The sequence below is a fragment of the Eutrigla gurnardus genome, assembly GCF_963514095.1.
Source record: "Eutrigla gurnardus genome assembly, chromosome: 11".
Taxonomy (NCBI): Eukaryota; Metazoa; Chordata; class Actinopteri; order Perciformes; family Triglidae; genus Eutrigla; species Eutrigla gurnardus.
The window spans coordinates 27862027-27876789 of NC_139925.1; the positions used below are offsets into that span (position 1 = coordinate 27862027).

Below are 14763 nucleotides of genomic sequence, written 5' to 3' on the forward strand. Positions count from 1 at the left end.
CTCTTCCTGCTTCATGTAAACATCCTCTTTCCAAACAACCTTTCCATCCTCTTCTAGCCTTTCACTTAAAGACCCCCTCAAGGCACGTTTTTAAGTATATAAAATAATCTGCAATACCTAATATTTTGTTTAACATTGTTTCCCCAAATAAAAAGTAAAAAAACCTCTGAAATTGGGCTCTAAGGACATCCACTGCTCTCTCCTCATGGAGGAATTCTGAGACACTGAATATTCTTGATATGCAAATATCACAGGCCGCGCGCCCCGACCACCACAGTTGCTTGCACTCATGTGACTGGTGGACGAACGACAACAAGATGGCTAGCGGAAACATCGGCGAGATTCAGCCGGGTACTATGAACCGACACGAGGATGGATGCGTCTGATCGGGAGGCCCGGACTAGAAGGTGCGAAACGCGGAACACGCGTGCACCTCGGGGAACGACAGTGATTGGTTGGGTGTACTAGAGACGTACATAATCTCGCTTGCCAGGATTTGTTTGAATTTCAAATTTCACAGAGGTGCACAGAAATCTCCTCCGTCAAGAGAGGAATGTGAAAACACCTCTCTAGTGACAAAATCTGCTCAGATACAAGTCACTATAGTCAGTGTCAGACGTTTTAGAGGACAGAAAAATAAGAAAAACACATTTTTGAGTGGAGGGGGACTTTAACATCTTATTCTTAACTACTTCAACATGAAGAGCTTTCTCTCACAAACCTCTTAGCCTGCAGTATTTATGCCTGGCGACTGTGAGGCTTTACCCTTTATTTATTCCTATGTTTCCTTTGTCATAGTGACCTTAAGTACTCTCTTGCACTAGCAAAAAACTCATTATTTCCTGTGCCCCTGGGGATTTCTGCGACTTAACTTGAAACAGACAGAATGTCAGTGTAAAGCACACCCACACGCATGTTAACACACAGAAGGGTGACGACGTGGAGACAAAGAGACTGTGCCTCCTTGTAGTAATAATAGTCCGGATGGAAGCTGGAGGAGAGGTGTGTCTGTCTGTCCTGTCACTGGACCAAAGGGCTCTGCTGATACACAGATAGTTTACTTCCTGCTTGATAGCGTGTCTTAAATAGCTTTTGTAGCGACCCTTGGGTCATACAAACCTGGGCCGGGCCCTGTGCTGATATCACCTAATGAATGGATTGCAGTGATTGGACGAATTACCAAGGCCTTAATGGGAAAGGAACGTCCGTTTGTCTGGGTTTTTCAGCCAGCATTCCTCTCTTTTCTTACTTACAGCAAAAGTGTTGCTATAATTTTTAGTTTATTTTCTTATTCTGACCTTCAGGTCTTATCCAGCTGTTGGTGTTATCATAACACACGAAGCACATGATTTTGTGGAGCGCCACTAACAGAGCTGCATGACGTTGTGTTTTCTCATGCTATTTGTCAGAGGAGAGTGTGGGATGAGGAAAACACAAGGAACTCTATTCTGCCCCCCCAAACATCCTGAGTGGGAGCTGGATCTGAACTTCAACAGCAGCATCGTGCACATCTCAAACTCTGTGACCGTCTCTCCTTCATTCCTGCACATTTGATGTTTTCTTTGTGTCTGTGTCACCTTTAAATAAGCTTTATTTAGCCAACGTTGCATTACATGTCCTGCTATTTAAGGTGGTATTATAAGTGGCTGTACTGTGCGAGTCTAAATGACCCATTGACAGTCATAGCAAATACTTGCACTTTACTTTAAAGCAGGTAGAGCAGAGAGAGAGAGAGAGAGAGAGAGAGAGAGAGAGAGAGAGAGAGAGAGAGAGCGAGCACTAAAGAAACACATATAAGCAAGAAAAAAATACGTATCAGAGAAGGGGAGAGTGGGACACAAAGTGGAAGGGGCTTGCCTCCAACGGTGCACTCTGATTGGAGGGTTTGTTTAAAAGAGGTGGATTTGGAGAAAGACAGAGATTGTACGACTTGGCAGACAGTCACCCAAATGTATCTGGGCTGCCAGCCGGCCTCCGGGTCGAACAGAAAACACTCTCTGAAGCAACTACAACCAAATGTTGTGCAATTACTCCAAGAATTCAAACTGTGGCGGATCCCATTGTGTCATCAGGGTGAAAAAAAGGCCATTCATAAAACAGCATGGGCCATTATAACAACAAACAAGATGAAAAATTACATATTTTGATGTCTCTTACCTCAAAAATCTCTCATAGTCTCCTTTTTTTTTAGCAAATCATATACACAAAGCAACAGTAATTGTTTAGTTCCGTCACCCCTATAAAGTTAATGGACTTGTGAGAAACAGATTACAGAAAGAAATTTGAAGCAGCAGAGATTAATATATCCTGAATTTAAGTCCCTAATACAGTCATGCTAAAAAACATTTGCCTGATAAAAAGAATATGACATCACGTTGATGTCATCAGAATGATTTCTTCTGACTCTGGAAAGCACCCTCCAGCCACAGCAGACATTGCCTGTTGCTTTCACTGCGAGTCGTGCTTCTCCACCTGAATGAATTGAAGTTGATGTGGAACATCGTTGAAGTTCCCCTTTCATAAAGCTTTGAATACTTTCATCACATAACAGATGCTGGTATTGCCACCAATCACATTTTCAAAAAAGTTGAGCTAAAACCTCATTTAAAAATATTGTAAAAACAAAAAAACGACTAAAGAACTAACATGCAAAATGTCAGCATTCATTAGTAGCATTCCTACTACAGTGTTCCACCAATTCACCACTTCCTAATTACAGCCCTGTGGGGAACTATATGAACGGGGCCAGTAGAAACAGGTTGCTTCCTCCTACCTCCTGAGATAAAACCCTCTTTGTGCTCTCTGTTTACATGCTACTCTGTCTGAGGTCCAACACTGCCACTGAATCTGGGTCTAAATGATTCAGAGTGCTCTTCCGGCAGGTGTGTGTGTGTGTTTGTGCTCTTATGCATGTGGTTGTGTGTGGCCCAGGCGGCCTCTGGTTGCAAACGGAAGTCTGATTACATGGTCAATGAGAAACCTTACTCAGTAAACATTAGGTGTGTTAACGGTACAATAAGGAAAACAATGTAAATGCAGAAAATAAAATATTCAACATTGCTTTGGTCATCATTTTTACGCTTTCATCATTTTAACATTTACGACACACAATACTGGCATATTGTCAACAAAAAAAAGGATGAATTCCATTGAGCCTGATTAACGAGGCTAACGGGGCTAAACCTACTAACATGCTACAGCTGACAACAACTGGTCCACTGCCAAAACTTTCCAGGAAAAACTTGGGCTCCAGGATTTCTGTTCTGTGTGTGCAAGTAGTCAAAACAAACCGCTGTTTGGATCATAGGGGTGAACACTGTATGGTCTCAATCTCAAGTCTTCTTCAATCCAGCATGATGTTCATTTAGTACATTATGGTCCATTTAGAGTCCAACGGACCAGAAAGCAGGGGATGATTTAGGGGGCGGGGCTACCTGCTGATTGACAGGTCGCTACCAAGGCAATAAAACTGTAGCCTCACTACTGTCACCACCACGCTATCAAGGCAATTATCTACTAAGATTACTTTAAAACAGTAAACATATGGTCACTTATACAGTATATAACATGGCCAAAATGCTGAACTCAAGGCTTCAAACCCGTAGTCCACAAACAAATGGGTCCAACATTGACTTCTATATACAGTCTATGGTCTGACCCACCTATCATGTTGTTGGCATCGTATTAAAGATGCAATCAACAATGGATATAATGAAGAGAAACAGGAGTGAAATGCAGATGCAGTATTGGACTAAAAAAGATTTGCCCTCTGTTTGTAAAAGTATAGGATCGCCATGACCCCATGTTCACCTGACCTTATTTCTATTTCAAATGGATACCGACTTACCAGCATACACTGCAACCTACAGTTAACTAAGATTAGCCTGATCGCCATGACTTCACCAGGAAGTTATACACAAAACACGTGCACACATTCAGCTGCAAACACGCGAGGAAAAGATTTCCACCATCTCCACTGCTGAAATATTGAAATGAAACTGCTGTGTCTGCACTTGACATTTTTATGACATAGTGTTTCCATAACAAATAAGATTCCTCTGCAAATACATCAATCATTAGCACTTCCTAAAAAAAGAAAAATAATAGCAAACACGCACAGAAATGACTTTAAATGACCACGAGCCTCCGTGTTGAGTTGAGGATGATGCTTAAAAGGTAAAAAAAATGTTGCAATCTAGCAGAGCCAGCTTTTAGCAGTAATCTAACTGTGGACCAAACCTTAAGGCACATATAATTACTATTATTAAAGCATTAAGCTTACATTCCAGAGAAAGGCAACAGTTACATTTACAGTGCACAACACAATGTGCACTGCAAATGTGCACATTGCACACTGTTGTACTTAAGGTATCCTAGCTGAACAGCTACTACTTTACTCAGACGAGGACCTAACACTTGTTTCTACTTTTTCGCTCTTACGTTATCGGCAATGATAGGTTGTGGTTTCTTTCTTTTGACAAATGTACTTACTGTAAGTCGCTTTGGACAAAAGCTTCTGCTAAATGCCCTAAATGTAATGTTGGTTAAACTAGTGATATAACAATGCTAGCAAAACAGACCTGGGAGTAAACTATGTTGACTGTTTTATTTGATACTCACCGATCTGGTCTTCAGGAATGAGGCTTTCGATTGGTGGCTCCAGTTCGGAGCTCTGTATCAGGTAGCTCTTCATCTGAGTGATGAACTGGCGGAGAGTCTGCAGCAGCTCCAGTCCGGAGGCGTAGCCCTGCCACGCCTGGGTGCCAGCACCCTCGCCCATGTAGCTCAGGTAGTCCTGCACCAGGCTACCAAAGTACGAGCTTTTATCCCTTGACAGCTCCACCACCCTGCGGATCGCCCTCTTCTCCGGTGTCAGCAGCGAGTTGAAGACGCCGCTCATCTTGCGCAGGTGGCCTTGCAGGGCTTTCTGCAGGATCAAAGCGCTGGCACTGGGGCGGCGCTTTGTGCGGTGGCCCGGTGGCACCATGGTCAGGTCCTGGTCTTGGTCCTGGTCGCTCTCGAGACTGACGCCGAAGTCCGGCTCTTCTTCGTCATCCTCATCCTCATCGTCGTCGTCCTCCATGCTGCAGTAAGGCCGGTGGGACGGCGGGAGGGAGAGGGGCAGGTGGGTGTTAAAGTCAGCCACAGTCGGGGGACTGGGGTCATGCAGAGGAGGCAGAAAGAAGGCAGAGGACTGAGAGAAATCCAGAGAGTCTGAGGAATCGGTGGAAAGGCTCATGTCACTCAGCCGTTGGCCGCCACCACTGCATACCTCGCCTGCTTCTTCATCTTCTCCTCTAGTCACATCTGTCTGCTTGCTTCTCGTCGTCAGGTTAGGGTTTGGAGGACTGCTGGAGTCCTGGGCGGAGGTTGTGGTGGAATTAAGCTTAGACAGTCTGGCTTTAATGAGAGCCTTCTCAATAGTCTTGTCCTCCAGCGCCAAGTGGCACTGGGCATCCTCCTGGCTGGATGATGGTGAAGCCTTGGTCCGACGTGGCGAGGAGGAGAGAGATGACAGAGAGATGGGCAGAGAGGGCCGGGGGATGGATATGGGGGAGCTGATGCTGAGTCTCTTGGGAGGGGAGGATGAGGGGCTGATGCTTAGCGAAGAGCCCAGACGAGAAAGGAGGCTGCTGCCCCTCTCCTTCTCCTCCACCTTCTCCTTGGGCACATTGATCCAAGAGATCTTCTCTGGCATACTGCGCTGTTGGAGAAGAGGGGCTGAGCGTTGCGGCACAATGCGAGGTGGTGGTGGACGTGGAGGCGGAGACCGAGGCACACTGTCGGCAGCACTTAGCTTCTGACTGCTGCTGCTAGTTTGTCTGTTGTCTTCCTTTAGCTCTGTGTTTCTGCTGTGTTTCTGAAGGTTGATTGGACCTGACTGGCTGCAGTTACTCTGATCTGAGCAGCCGACCTGAAGACCGTCTCCACAAGAGGGTTTAGCATCCTTGTTGTTGGTTTCTAGGCTGTCGCTAACGGGTTCCCCCCCTTCGCCTTGCTTTGTTGTTCCAGAGGGATTTGAAGTGATGCCGTGGTCGTTATCTGGTTGGTGAACCTTAATGAAGAGGGGGTTGATGAAGCAAAGTGCTCCGTTGGACTGGCAACACTCAAGCTCTGATGGGGTGCGAGTTCGGAGCGGAGGACGCCCTTGGGAGGTCGCCGTGGAGACAGGCCTCTGGGCTGGGGGAGGCGGTCTCTCGGGGGCAGCTATTCCTGAAAGGGAAGCTGAGCCCTTCCCTCTGTGGCACAGCTGAGCATCCCAGAAGCCTGTGTGAGACAGTGAGAGAGATATGCTAAATGTGGACAGGGTGTTTTCCAACATGCAAGTGTCTGGGTCATGTCTCATCCCTGCAGGTTAACATAGTACATCCACTTGGCCCAACATGGACCACCACCATAGACCAGACCAAAGACAGCTTAAACAAGTATTAATTTACATGTATTTGTTCATGTTCTCTTCTGATTCCATATTATTAATCTTAAATAAACACAATCACAGTATATGGGAGCTGTAATCCATTCCTTTGGAGCAGATGGCATGGGAAAGGAAGGCGGGGTAACCTATTCCTCCCTTTCACATCCTCTTATTAAAGGAAACCCCTAATAAACAGGCCCCCTCATATGAGGGTCTGGGGACAACCCATGGTTGGATGACCAGTCAAAAAAAATAACAAAAACAGCCCCAACCGATGCTGACTCAAGTGACATCACCGGAGGACATTCATCCGGCTTCAGACATGGAGACACCAAGGCTAACATCCTGATGGGCAGGTGTCAAAATCTGCATTTTTTTTTCATTTTGATGTGTAGAATCTGTGTCCCCTTCAGCTAAAATATATTCCAGTTATTTACTGTAGACCATGAATTTCCATCACTATTGGTTTTGGAATAATAATTGTATTCTAATTAGTCTGATGCAGTCTAAGTAAAGGGTGTTATGAGCGCATGCAAGAACATCAATTCAAACTTGTTCCAACTGGAGAGTTTTGACGGTTGAACTGTATCAGCTCCTTGCTACTGATTCAGGCTGGGCCAAAGCAATAGTCTTCTTCCACGCTGTGATGTCCTACACTTTTTTTTTTTTACCTTTTGTTTTGAAAGGTTCAAATGGACTTTGCAGTTTATCTTCTCCGTTACAATAAGTAACTTATATTATCTGGTGTTTTCTGTCTGTTCCTGTTTCAGTCCGGGCCAATAACACTGGGTAAGAACAATATTGTCATGTCAGGTTACTTACTAGCATATGCAAATGTTTGACTACAACAGCAAGGATGACAGCCTAAATGTGATTGTTTTTCAAAGAATCCCCAAAACTCTGGTACATATTAAACTATATTCGGTGAACCATTACACCCATACACACATCATCTTGTCAGCGTTTTGTCCCCTGCTTTTCTTTTGGTAGATTGTATAGACTCAAACCAAACAGTGCTATACTACAGTGAGCGGCAGCACAATGCTACATACTTAAAAATGCTTAACTTCTGCCAACTGGAGCCACGCACACCCAATGACTCAATACAAGTCCTGCAATTACAACCAATCTCAAAAAAAACCTCTAAGTGCTGCCCAGCCTGTCTGGAAGCTTTTCCACCCGGCACACAAGAAAGAGGAAAACAGCACTGAACTACTGTCAACAATGTTTTGGACCTTTAGAGTCCGAGCCGTACTAAACAGAGCAAAACAAGAGGACACCAGTGGGGACAATGCTGGCTGAGGAATAGTAAGTACCAGACACAGAGCAGAGAGGGCAACAGTACTCACTGTCATCCCTCCGTGACACACAGACAAGCCGTCGGTCTCACACAGTCCAACTTCTGAAAGCGCTGCAGCGGACACGCCAGTGTCTGCACAAGCCGAAACTCCACAGGCTTCTCTGGCTCACTCACGCTCAATCTGTGTTATGACTCAAGTCCTGCTAATGTGTGTGTGTGGGCGGGCTGTTTGCACAGTATTCCCGCCTCCCTCCCTCCCTCCCTCTCAGTTGCGCTGTATGTCTCCCTCTGACACAGAGCAATTTTTCCTATTCCCCTCCAACTCTACTCTTGTTTACCTTCTCTTCTGGTGCAGTCTTCTCTTTTTTCTCAGTTTCATCATCTGATTCTATCACTTATTAGTCTTCTTACCATTATGTCATCAGATGCAGTTTGGATGATTCTGTGTAATAACCATATTTCACCGTTTGCTTTTATTGGCAATTCAAATGAGTGGAATTATTTGAATACTCAGTTATACATACAGGTAGACTCACACAAGTGTATGTTGTACGCACATGTACTTGTACACTAGGGACTGAGAGGAGAAGGGAATGTGGTTTGCTGTTGTTGATTGAAGAACCGGGAAAGTTCAAGGTTAAGTCAGTGAGACTTGTATCGCCATACGTACGACAGCTGAACTGAAGCTGAAAATAGACGGAGATCACACACTGTAGCGGACATGAAGTGGGCACTTAGGTTTACGTGGAGCGGGGAATATTTGACTGTGCTTCACTAGAATTTACGGCAAAAAGTGACTGTAAAACAGGGAACTGTTCGCCAGTTCAAAATGCTCCACACATCCACCTGTGTTGCTATGTAAAGGCATAAGCAAGAGACTATATCCTAAGTGATAATTGTAAAATGGTGATTTAGCTGCCAGTAAACCTGCAGCAGAGCAAAGTAAAGTAGATCTCATCAATCTCTTGTTCACAGGCATGTGTAGCTGCAGGGGGAAACATGGAGATCAGAGCCAGGACTTTCAGGAACAAACCTGCTTCAACCAACCATTCTAGCCAACTACAGAAGGCAGTGATGGGGAGAATCAGCGTAGTCAACACTAGATTTACAAGAACTGACAAGTTGCTAAATATAAGACGGCTTGCATGCAGTTTAGCAACGAGCAATGTCAGAAGCAACGCCATGAATACAGTATCCTAACTGCACATTCATTCTGCAAGCAGCGCCGTCCATGTATTGAATTTATTTATTGTATAATATTTAATATTGAGTGTCCCAATTCAGCATCCGCTCCTTGGAAGAAGCGGCCTACGCCGCCTCTGGTCTACAGGATTGCCGTTCCTGTCATGGAAGACGTAACTAACTTTATCCAAATAAAGTGGAGCCAGAGATCATATTTGATTATTTTTATTTGATATTATGATGGAGGATATGCTTCGCAATATATCAGGCTGAGAGAGCGTATACCGCTGCATGTCCCGCTGCTGGTCACATTTTAGACGCCATGTTGATTCAAATCCAAGCGTCACCAGTGTGCAAAGAATATTTGGATACGTTGGGCCATGAAGGATCCATCAGTTGGATCCTCTAAATCCGGACAAGAAGGTCACATTTCCCAGCTGCATTTGAAGGAGTCTTTGAAATAGGACAGCCTCGTCTCAGCTCAATGATTTTAACTTTGTAACGAACAGACGCGCCTTCAAAAGACATGACGACCTGCCTCCTAACCGAGCCGTCATCACAGGTGGGAACCCAGAGAACAGGTCATATGAAACAGTGAAGACGTCAGCGTCAACAGTACTCTTTTCTGAGCTTCACCAGCCATTCGTTTGCTCCGATGTACGTCAGGACTGCCTTTTAGATCAACGATTCACTCTGCCACTCAAGAACCTTCATATACACAAAAGCCACCATTGTGTCGCCGCTCTACACAGGAACAAGAACATTCATTCATGTCATGAAAGAGAGAGGGAGGGAGAGAGAGAGACACTGAGGGAAAATGTATGTCTGTTGATCATTTGATACCACAAGAGAGTCTCATCAAACGTGTCGCTGCTGTCGTCGAGGGACATTGGTCTCCGAGAAACGACGTTTCCATGCAATGAAGCTGCATCATGCATTACAATCCTAGAGAATCTTATTTTGTTGTGGATTTGTTTATAATGTATCACAAATTAGTTTTCAAATCAGCCCACGTAGGGAGGAGGTCCCGGTGGTCAAGGGAATCTGCTCATATTGTGACAATATAGGATTTCATTGCACATCTCGATGTAAAGTGTTTTAGTGCAATTTTAAGAGTTTTAAGCCTATTTTGATGATTATTGGAATACTATCATGAATGGCCAGGATAATCGTACCATGACATTTTCATCATTATGTCTCGTCCCATAAGAACAGAGTACTTTTGGTGCATTTCTGTTGTCTTGCAATAATATTCACTTGAAGTCAAAACCATGATGTTTTTTTCTACTAAACCTAATCAAGTAATTTTGTTGCCTAAACCTAACTGAGTCCTTGTGTGTAGCATTTTTTTTGTTTCAAACTTTGACCGTTCGGTCCGGAAATAAAATAACTTTCCCTTGAAATATAAGTTAGAGTTGTATGGGGATGTCATTTTTGACAGGGTTGCTCTGGAAGAGTCAGCCTAGATTTCACATGATAGCTCAGAGCTGAGTCACAGCACCAGAAAGGTCACTCTGAGAGGGTCAGACAAAAAAAGCATTACTTTTGCCTCAACTAAGTAAAAAAGTGCATACCTGTCGTACAAGTTAGAAGAGGCATAAGAATCGAAAACATTTATGGTGGCTCCATGCCCAGCTGAGCAGCACTGATTTGGGCCTGGAAGAGACTTTTGTCCCTGGGGCTGAGTCATTTAGCATAGGCATGCCAGTTCATCTATTGAGCAGGGGGAATGTGGTTGAGATAGGCTTTATGAGTGTCAAGCCTCCAGGAAAAAAATCATCCTTTACAATCAACAGATGTGTGATGCAGTAAAACGCTCTACTTTTCTGAACTAGCAAGCGGCTGATGGAGTTTCATAATCTGTTTAGCTGCAAAATCTTATGCAGGATTACCAATAATTGGTTCAAAATGACTCCTCTTTCTTGCTATCCTTTTTACATAAAAATGATTTAGTGTCACCATGGAGCATGCTTATTTTTTATCTCTGGTGTTTTTATCTGTACTTTTTGTATTCTGCTCAACAGGATCAAGAAACTTCAGTTCACAAATTCCCCCCAAATCTTGTTCCCCAATATATATTTAAATTTGAGAACAAACCTGCTCCAAGTTTGGCAAACTCATCAAGATCAGCAGATGTAGTGGCAGAAGCGATGGAATCTGGGAGCTTCAGAGTGAAGGGCAACACATCCCTAAGGAATGGAGAAAAGCTCGAGTGAGAGTCAGAAAGACTTTAACAGAGAAGAGGAGAGTAAAGAGAGCTTGACTGAAAGCCTATTGCACATAATGTGTGAGTCACTACGTTGGAAAACAGCAGCCTGGGTGTGTTGTGTATATTCAGCCACACAGCCGGAGGGTCATTATGTGCCCGCTGCTCTCCTCCTCTTTTACAAGCAAACTGGAGTAATTAGAGCTGGAAATTTCACCAACGTCATGATTTCTTCTCTCAGTATAACTTGAAACGGCTGCAGTTGTTGCAGAAAGTGACGTGATGTGTAAAATGGCATTTTGGGTAGACACAATGCAAGTATCCTAAATACAACCACGTACCATTGGTAGGCAATCATGTGCCCCTGTTGGCCAACAACAACACTGCAATGAAAGGACTGCAGTCTTTTTAATTATCATGTTGAAATCTAAATCTTGCTTTCAAGTCAGTCCCCTTACAAGATAACAACCATAATAAGACAAATCTGACTTGCTGTGCCACTATTGGCGCTGTGTGCAGTGTGTGTGAGTTACACACTAGTCATGGTTTTCAATTTGAACTATGTATCCATCTAAAAATGCCTCACTTCCTCCCTGTTTGGATGAAGGTTAAAAGGTGGAGTTTTTTTAATGCTTTTTTCCCCCATCCTCGACAGTTCAGTCTTTGTCTTTGTTATGATTTGTATCTTTGTCGTGCTGCATTACAACCGATCAAATATATAAGATTACACTGTAAGATGAATACATTCTATATGTAAACATTCACTGTGTGACTATTTTGCAAGTGAAGTAACTCACCGCCAAAATGGCACTTTTAATTGTTGTCCCATGCACAAGTTTTCAACACAGAGCAAATATGTGTGTATGAATGGATGGAGCAGTGTTGCACAGGTAGAAGAACAATGTTGATGGGATCATTTTACCACAATAAATCCTTAATTTTCTCGTTTGAATATCTCTGATGTGGACAACCAGCTCATGGTTTTTGTAGTGTGTGTACACACAGATCAAATCAGTGTGTTCTGCATGTCTTCCTGTGATCACGACAACTTCTGAGTGATGAACTCACCTGCTGATGCAGCAGAACGCCACCAGACGGAAAAGGTCTGCAAAGCTCAAGCCTGATCCCAACAAAGAGAACGCTGTAGGAACACAGAACAACATGATTAAAGAGGCAGTCCGTAACATGTTCATCTATTTAATTGTCTTTTAAGTTCCTATCTATCACAGAGTGAGTTAAAACAATGGTGGTTGATCATGTGACCACTAATGAAAGTGCTTGTACTTGCTGCTTTGCCCAGAAATAGGATCTCCGTGTCTGTGGCCACATTCCAGCTAAACTCTAAATGAGTTTGATCTTTTTCTGTCAGTCAGCAGCGGTTGGTCTGCAGGTGGAGCTACTCACGAAAGTATGCTGCGTTTACTTGGAATGGGAAATCGGTAACTTCCAACAGCTGAGTCAGGCTCCCTCTAGTCTAAAAGACGGACCTCCTTTCAGTGTGGAGCATTTGAAGGCATCACGCAGATGAGAGACAGTCGACACTGTTGGGTGAAGGAGATGAGTCCCAGAGGCTTGCCTACAGTTCCATCTACCGCCAAAGAGGCCGCTAGAAGCAACGCATCTCCAATCTTACGTAGCACAACTTTAAGACACATAAAACTAAAAACAAAAACAATGATTGGTCAAAAACAGCTAAAAAAATATCTGTGTCCTTTACTAGTTTCGATCTAAAGGCCAGCAGCAAAATCACAAAGAATATTAATCATCTGGACGTTGAATCTGATTATTTGACTGTTTTTCCAGCAGGAGACGGGGTGTCCGATATTAATAATAACTAATAAGCTAACAATTATGTGTGGTGAGTTTTGAGCCGTACTCACTGTATGGAAGTGACGTTAACTACAAGACCGTTAGCACGAAGCATCTCTTCATGAATTGCCCGCTGTGTTTATTGTTTTTGTGTATTCTTCTCTTCAGGTGTTGAGAGTGACGTCACAGACTCTTCAGATGACAGCGTTCACCAGTAGTCAGCGGAAACGGGAAAGTAAAGTCTGCAGTGCGTGGGGCTTCACACGCAGGACACACTCACTAGGCAAGCATTTGGAAATTCCAGTTCAGTGCTGAAGTGTCAGAGCGAGCGCGTACACACACACACACACACACACACACACACACACACACACACACACACACACACACACACACACACACACACACACACACACACACACACACACACACACACACACACACACACACCACGTTCAGAGCATGTTTGGTCAGAGCTTCAGGAAATTCCCCGAGTTACAGGTGACTGAAAATAAAACCCAACAAAGAAGAAAAGAACAGGATTTAGGGTTGTACTAGTTTGGATGTGCTGATGGAAGAGACAGATATTATTATATATTATAGGCCCCTTACCATGTTGGAACCCTGGAACAAAAGGGGAATACTAATACTACTGCACAGACAACACAAGCCAAGATGTTCCTGGTCATTTTAGTCACAGGACTACTTTTCATGCAACTAAAAGGTTGCTTCAGCCCATTGTTGTCTGCAATTTTGGGCAAATGAGTCCGCTGACGTATGAAGCGACACACCTTGGATAGAGGTTTGCTGGAAGTGGTGGCCGAGGCAAACGAGCTCTGTAGCCTGAACTGTTCATCTAGAAATCATCGGGTTTGTCCCACTGCGACGACAGTTACTGTTGCAGGTTTTACTGAATGAAATGCAGAGGAAGAAAATAGAAGAGCGTCTGTCTCCAGAGGAAATCTTTGGAATGACTGATGATTATTCTTTTGTGCTTTAAAACGTAACCACCATGAGACACCTAGAAAACTTGCTTTGTAATTGATTTGGGAAGACGAGAGCAAAGCCTAACTTTACTGACCTTACTAACTTTACTGTTCTGTAGTGCTCTCTTGAGGTCTGTATAATAATGACAAATTTCTGCAGCCACTAAACGTGACTACTCGGTTCAAAAACTAGGCCATTGTTTGTTGTTGCCGACACTCAGAGCAGCTGAGGGGCCGTCATACCGTCTATTAGTTTGTGTGGAGGAGGACTTAGAAACCTGATTGGCAGCTTCACAGCATTTCCAAGGAAAACAAACAAAACACATGTGGGGGTGTCTCAGATGCTTACTGTACTGACTCTCCTTGACAGGGTAGTCTTTGACGGGAACTGCAGAGTCTTTGTTCATGCGTAGCGATATTACTTTCTTCTGCAGGCTGGTTGACTTCCTCACCACGAATGTCTGCAGGCCAGAGGGAAACAACCAATCAGAACGTATACGTCAGTGTTTAATGGAGAACTATGTCTTTCTAGATTGTGTCTTTTGAGATATTTTGTCTGTGTACTTCCCACCATTTCAAAGAAAGCAGCCAATTAATGTATTGGATGCACTAATCAGGTTCGGGAATCACAACGTGACCCAAACGGAGCGTTGCGAGCACACTCAATCCACCAACTTGTGATGAAGCAGCTGAGGCCATTTTCAACATTCTGTCATTCTTAGATATATGGCCCTAAAGCTGAAAAAATGAAGTCTGGTGTTTTTAAATTCTTCAAATTTACTGATGTAGATGAACTTTGGTACTTTGGAGTTAGCTGCAAATGCTAATTTCCATCCGTTGTCCCTAGCTAGATCTTAAAAGGCAC

General features: G+C 43.8%; 1 protein-coding gene across 1 annotated transcript in view; it reads right to left on the minus strand.

Annotated features, from left to right (window-relative positions):
• The window catches only part of LOC311021184 (ras and Rab interactor 2-like), a 57745-nt gene that overhangs the window by 14072 nt on the left and 28910 nt on the right, over window positions 1-14763 (minus strand). The window contains exons 5-8 of the mRNA XM_084021607.1: window positions 14248-14359; window positions 12172-12244; window positions 10995-11086; window positions 4621-6267 (exon numbers count right to left, since the gene is read on the minus strand). Coding sequence (XP_083877733.1) covers window positions 4621-6267; window positions 10995-11086; window positions 12172-12244; window positions 14248-14359 — 1924 coding nt within the window. The remainder of the gene's footprint in view (window positions 1-4620; window positions 6268-10994; window positions 11087-12171; window positions 12245-14247; window positions 14360-14763) is intronic.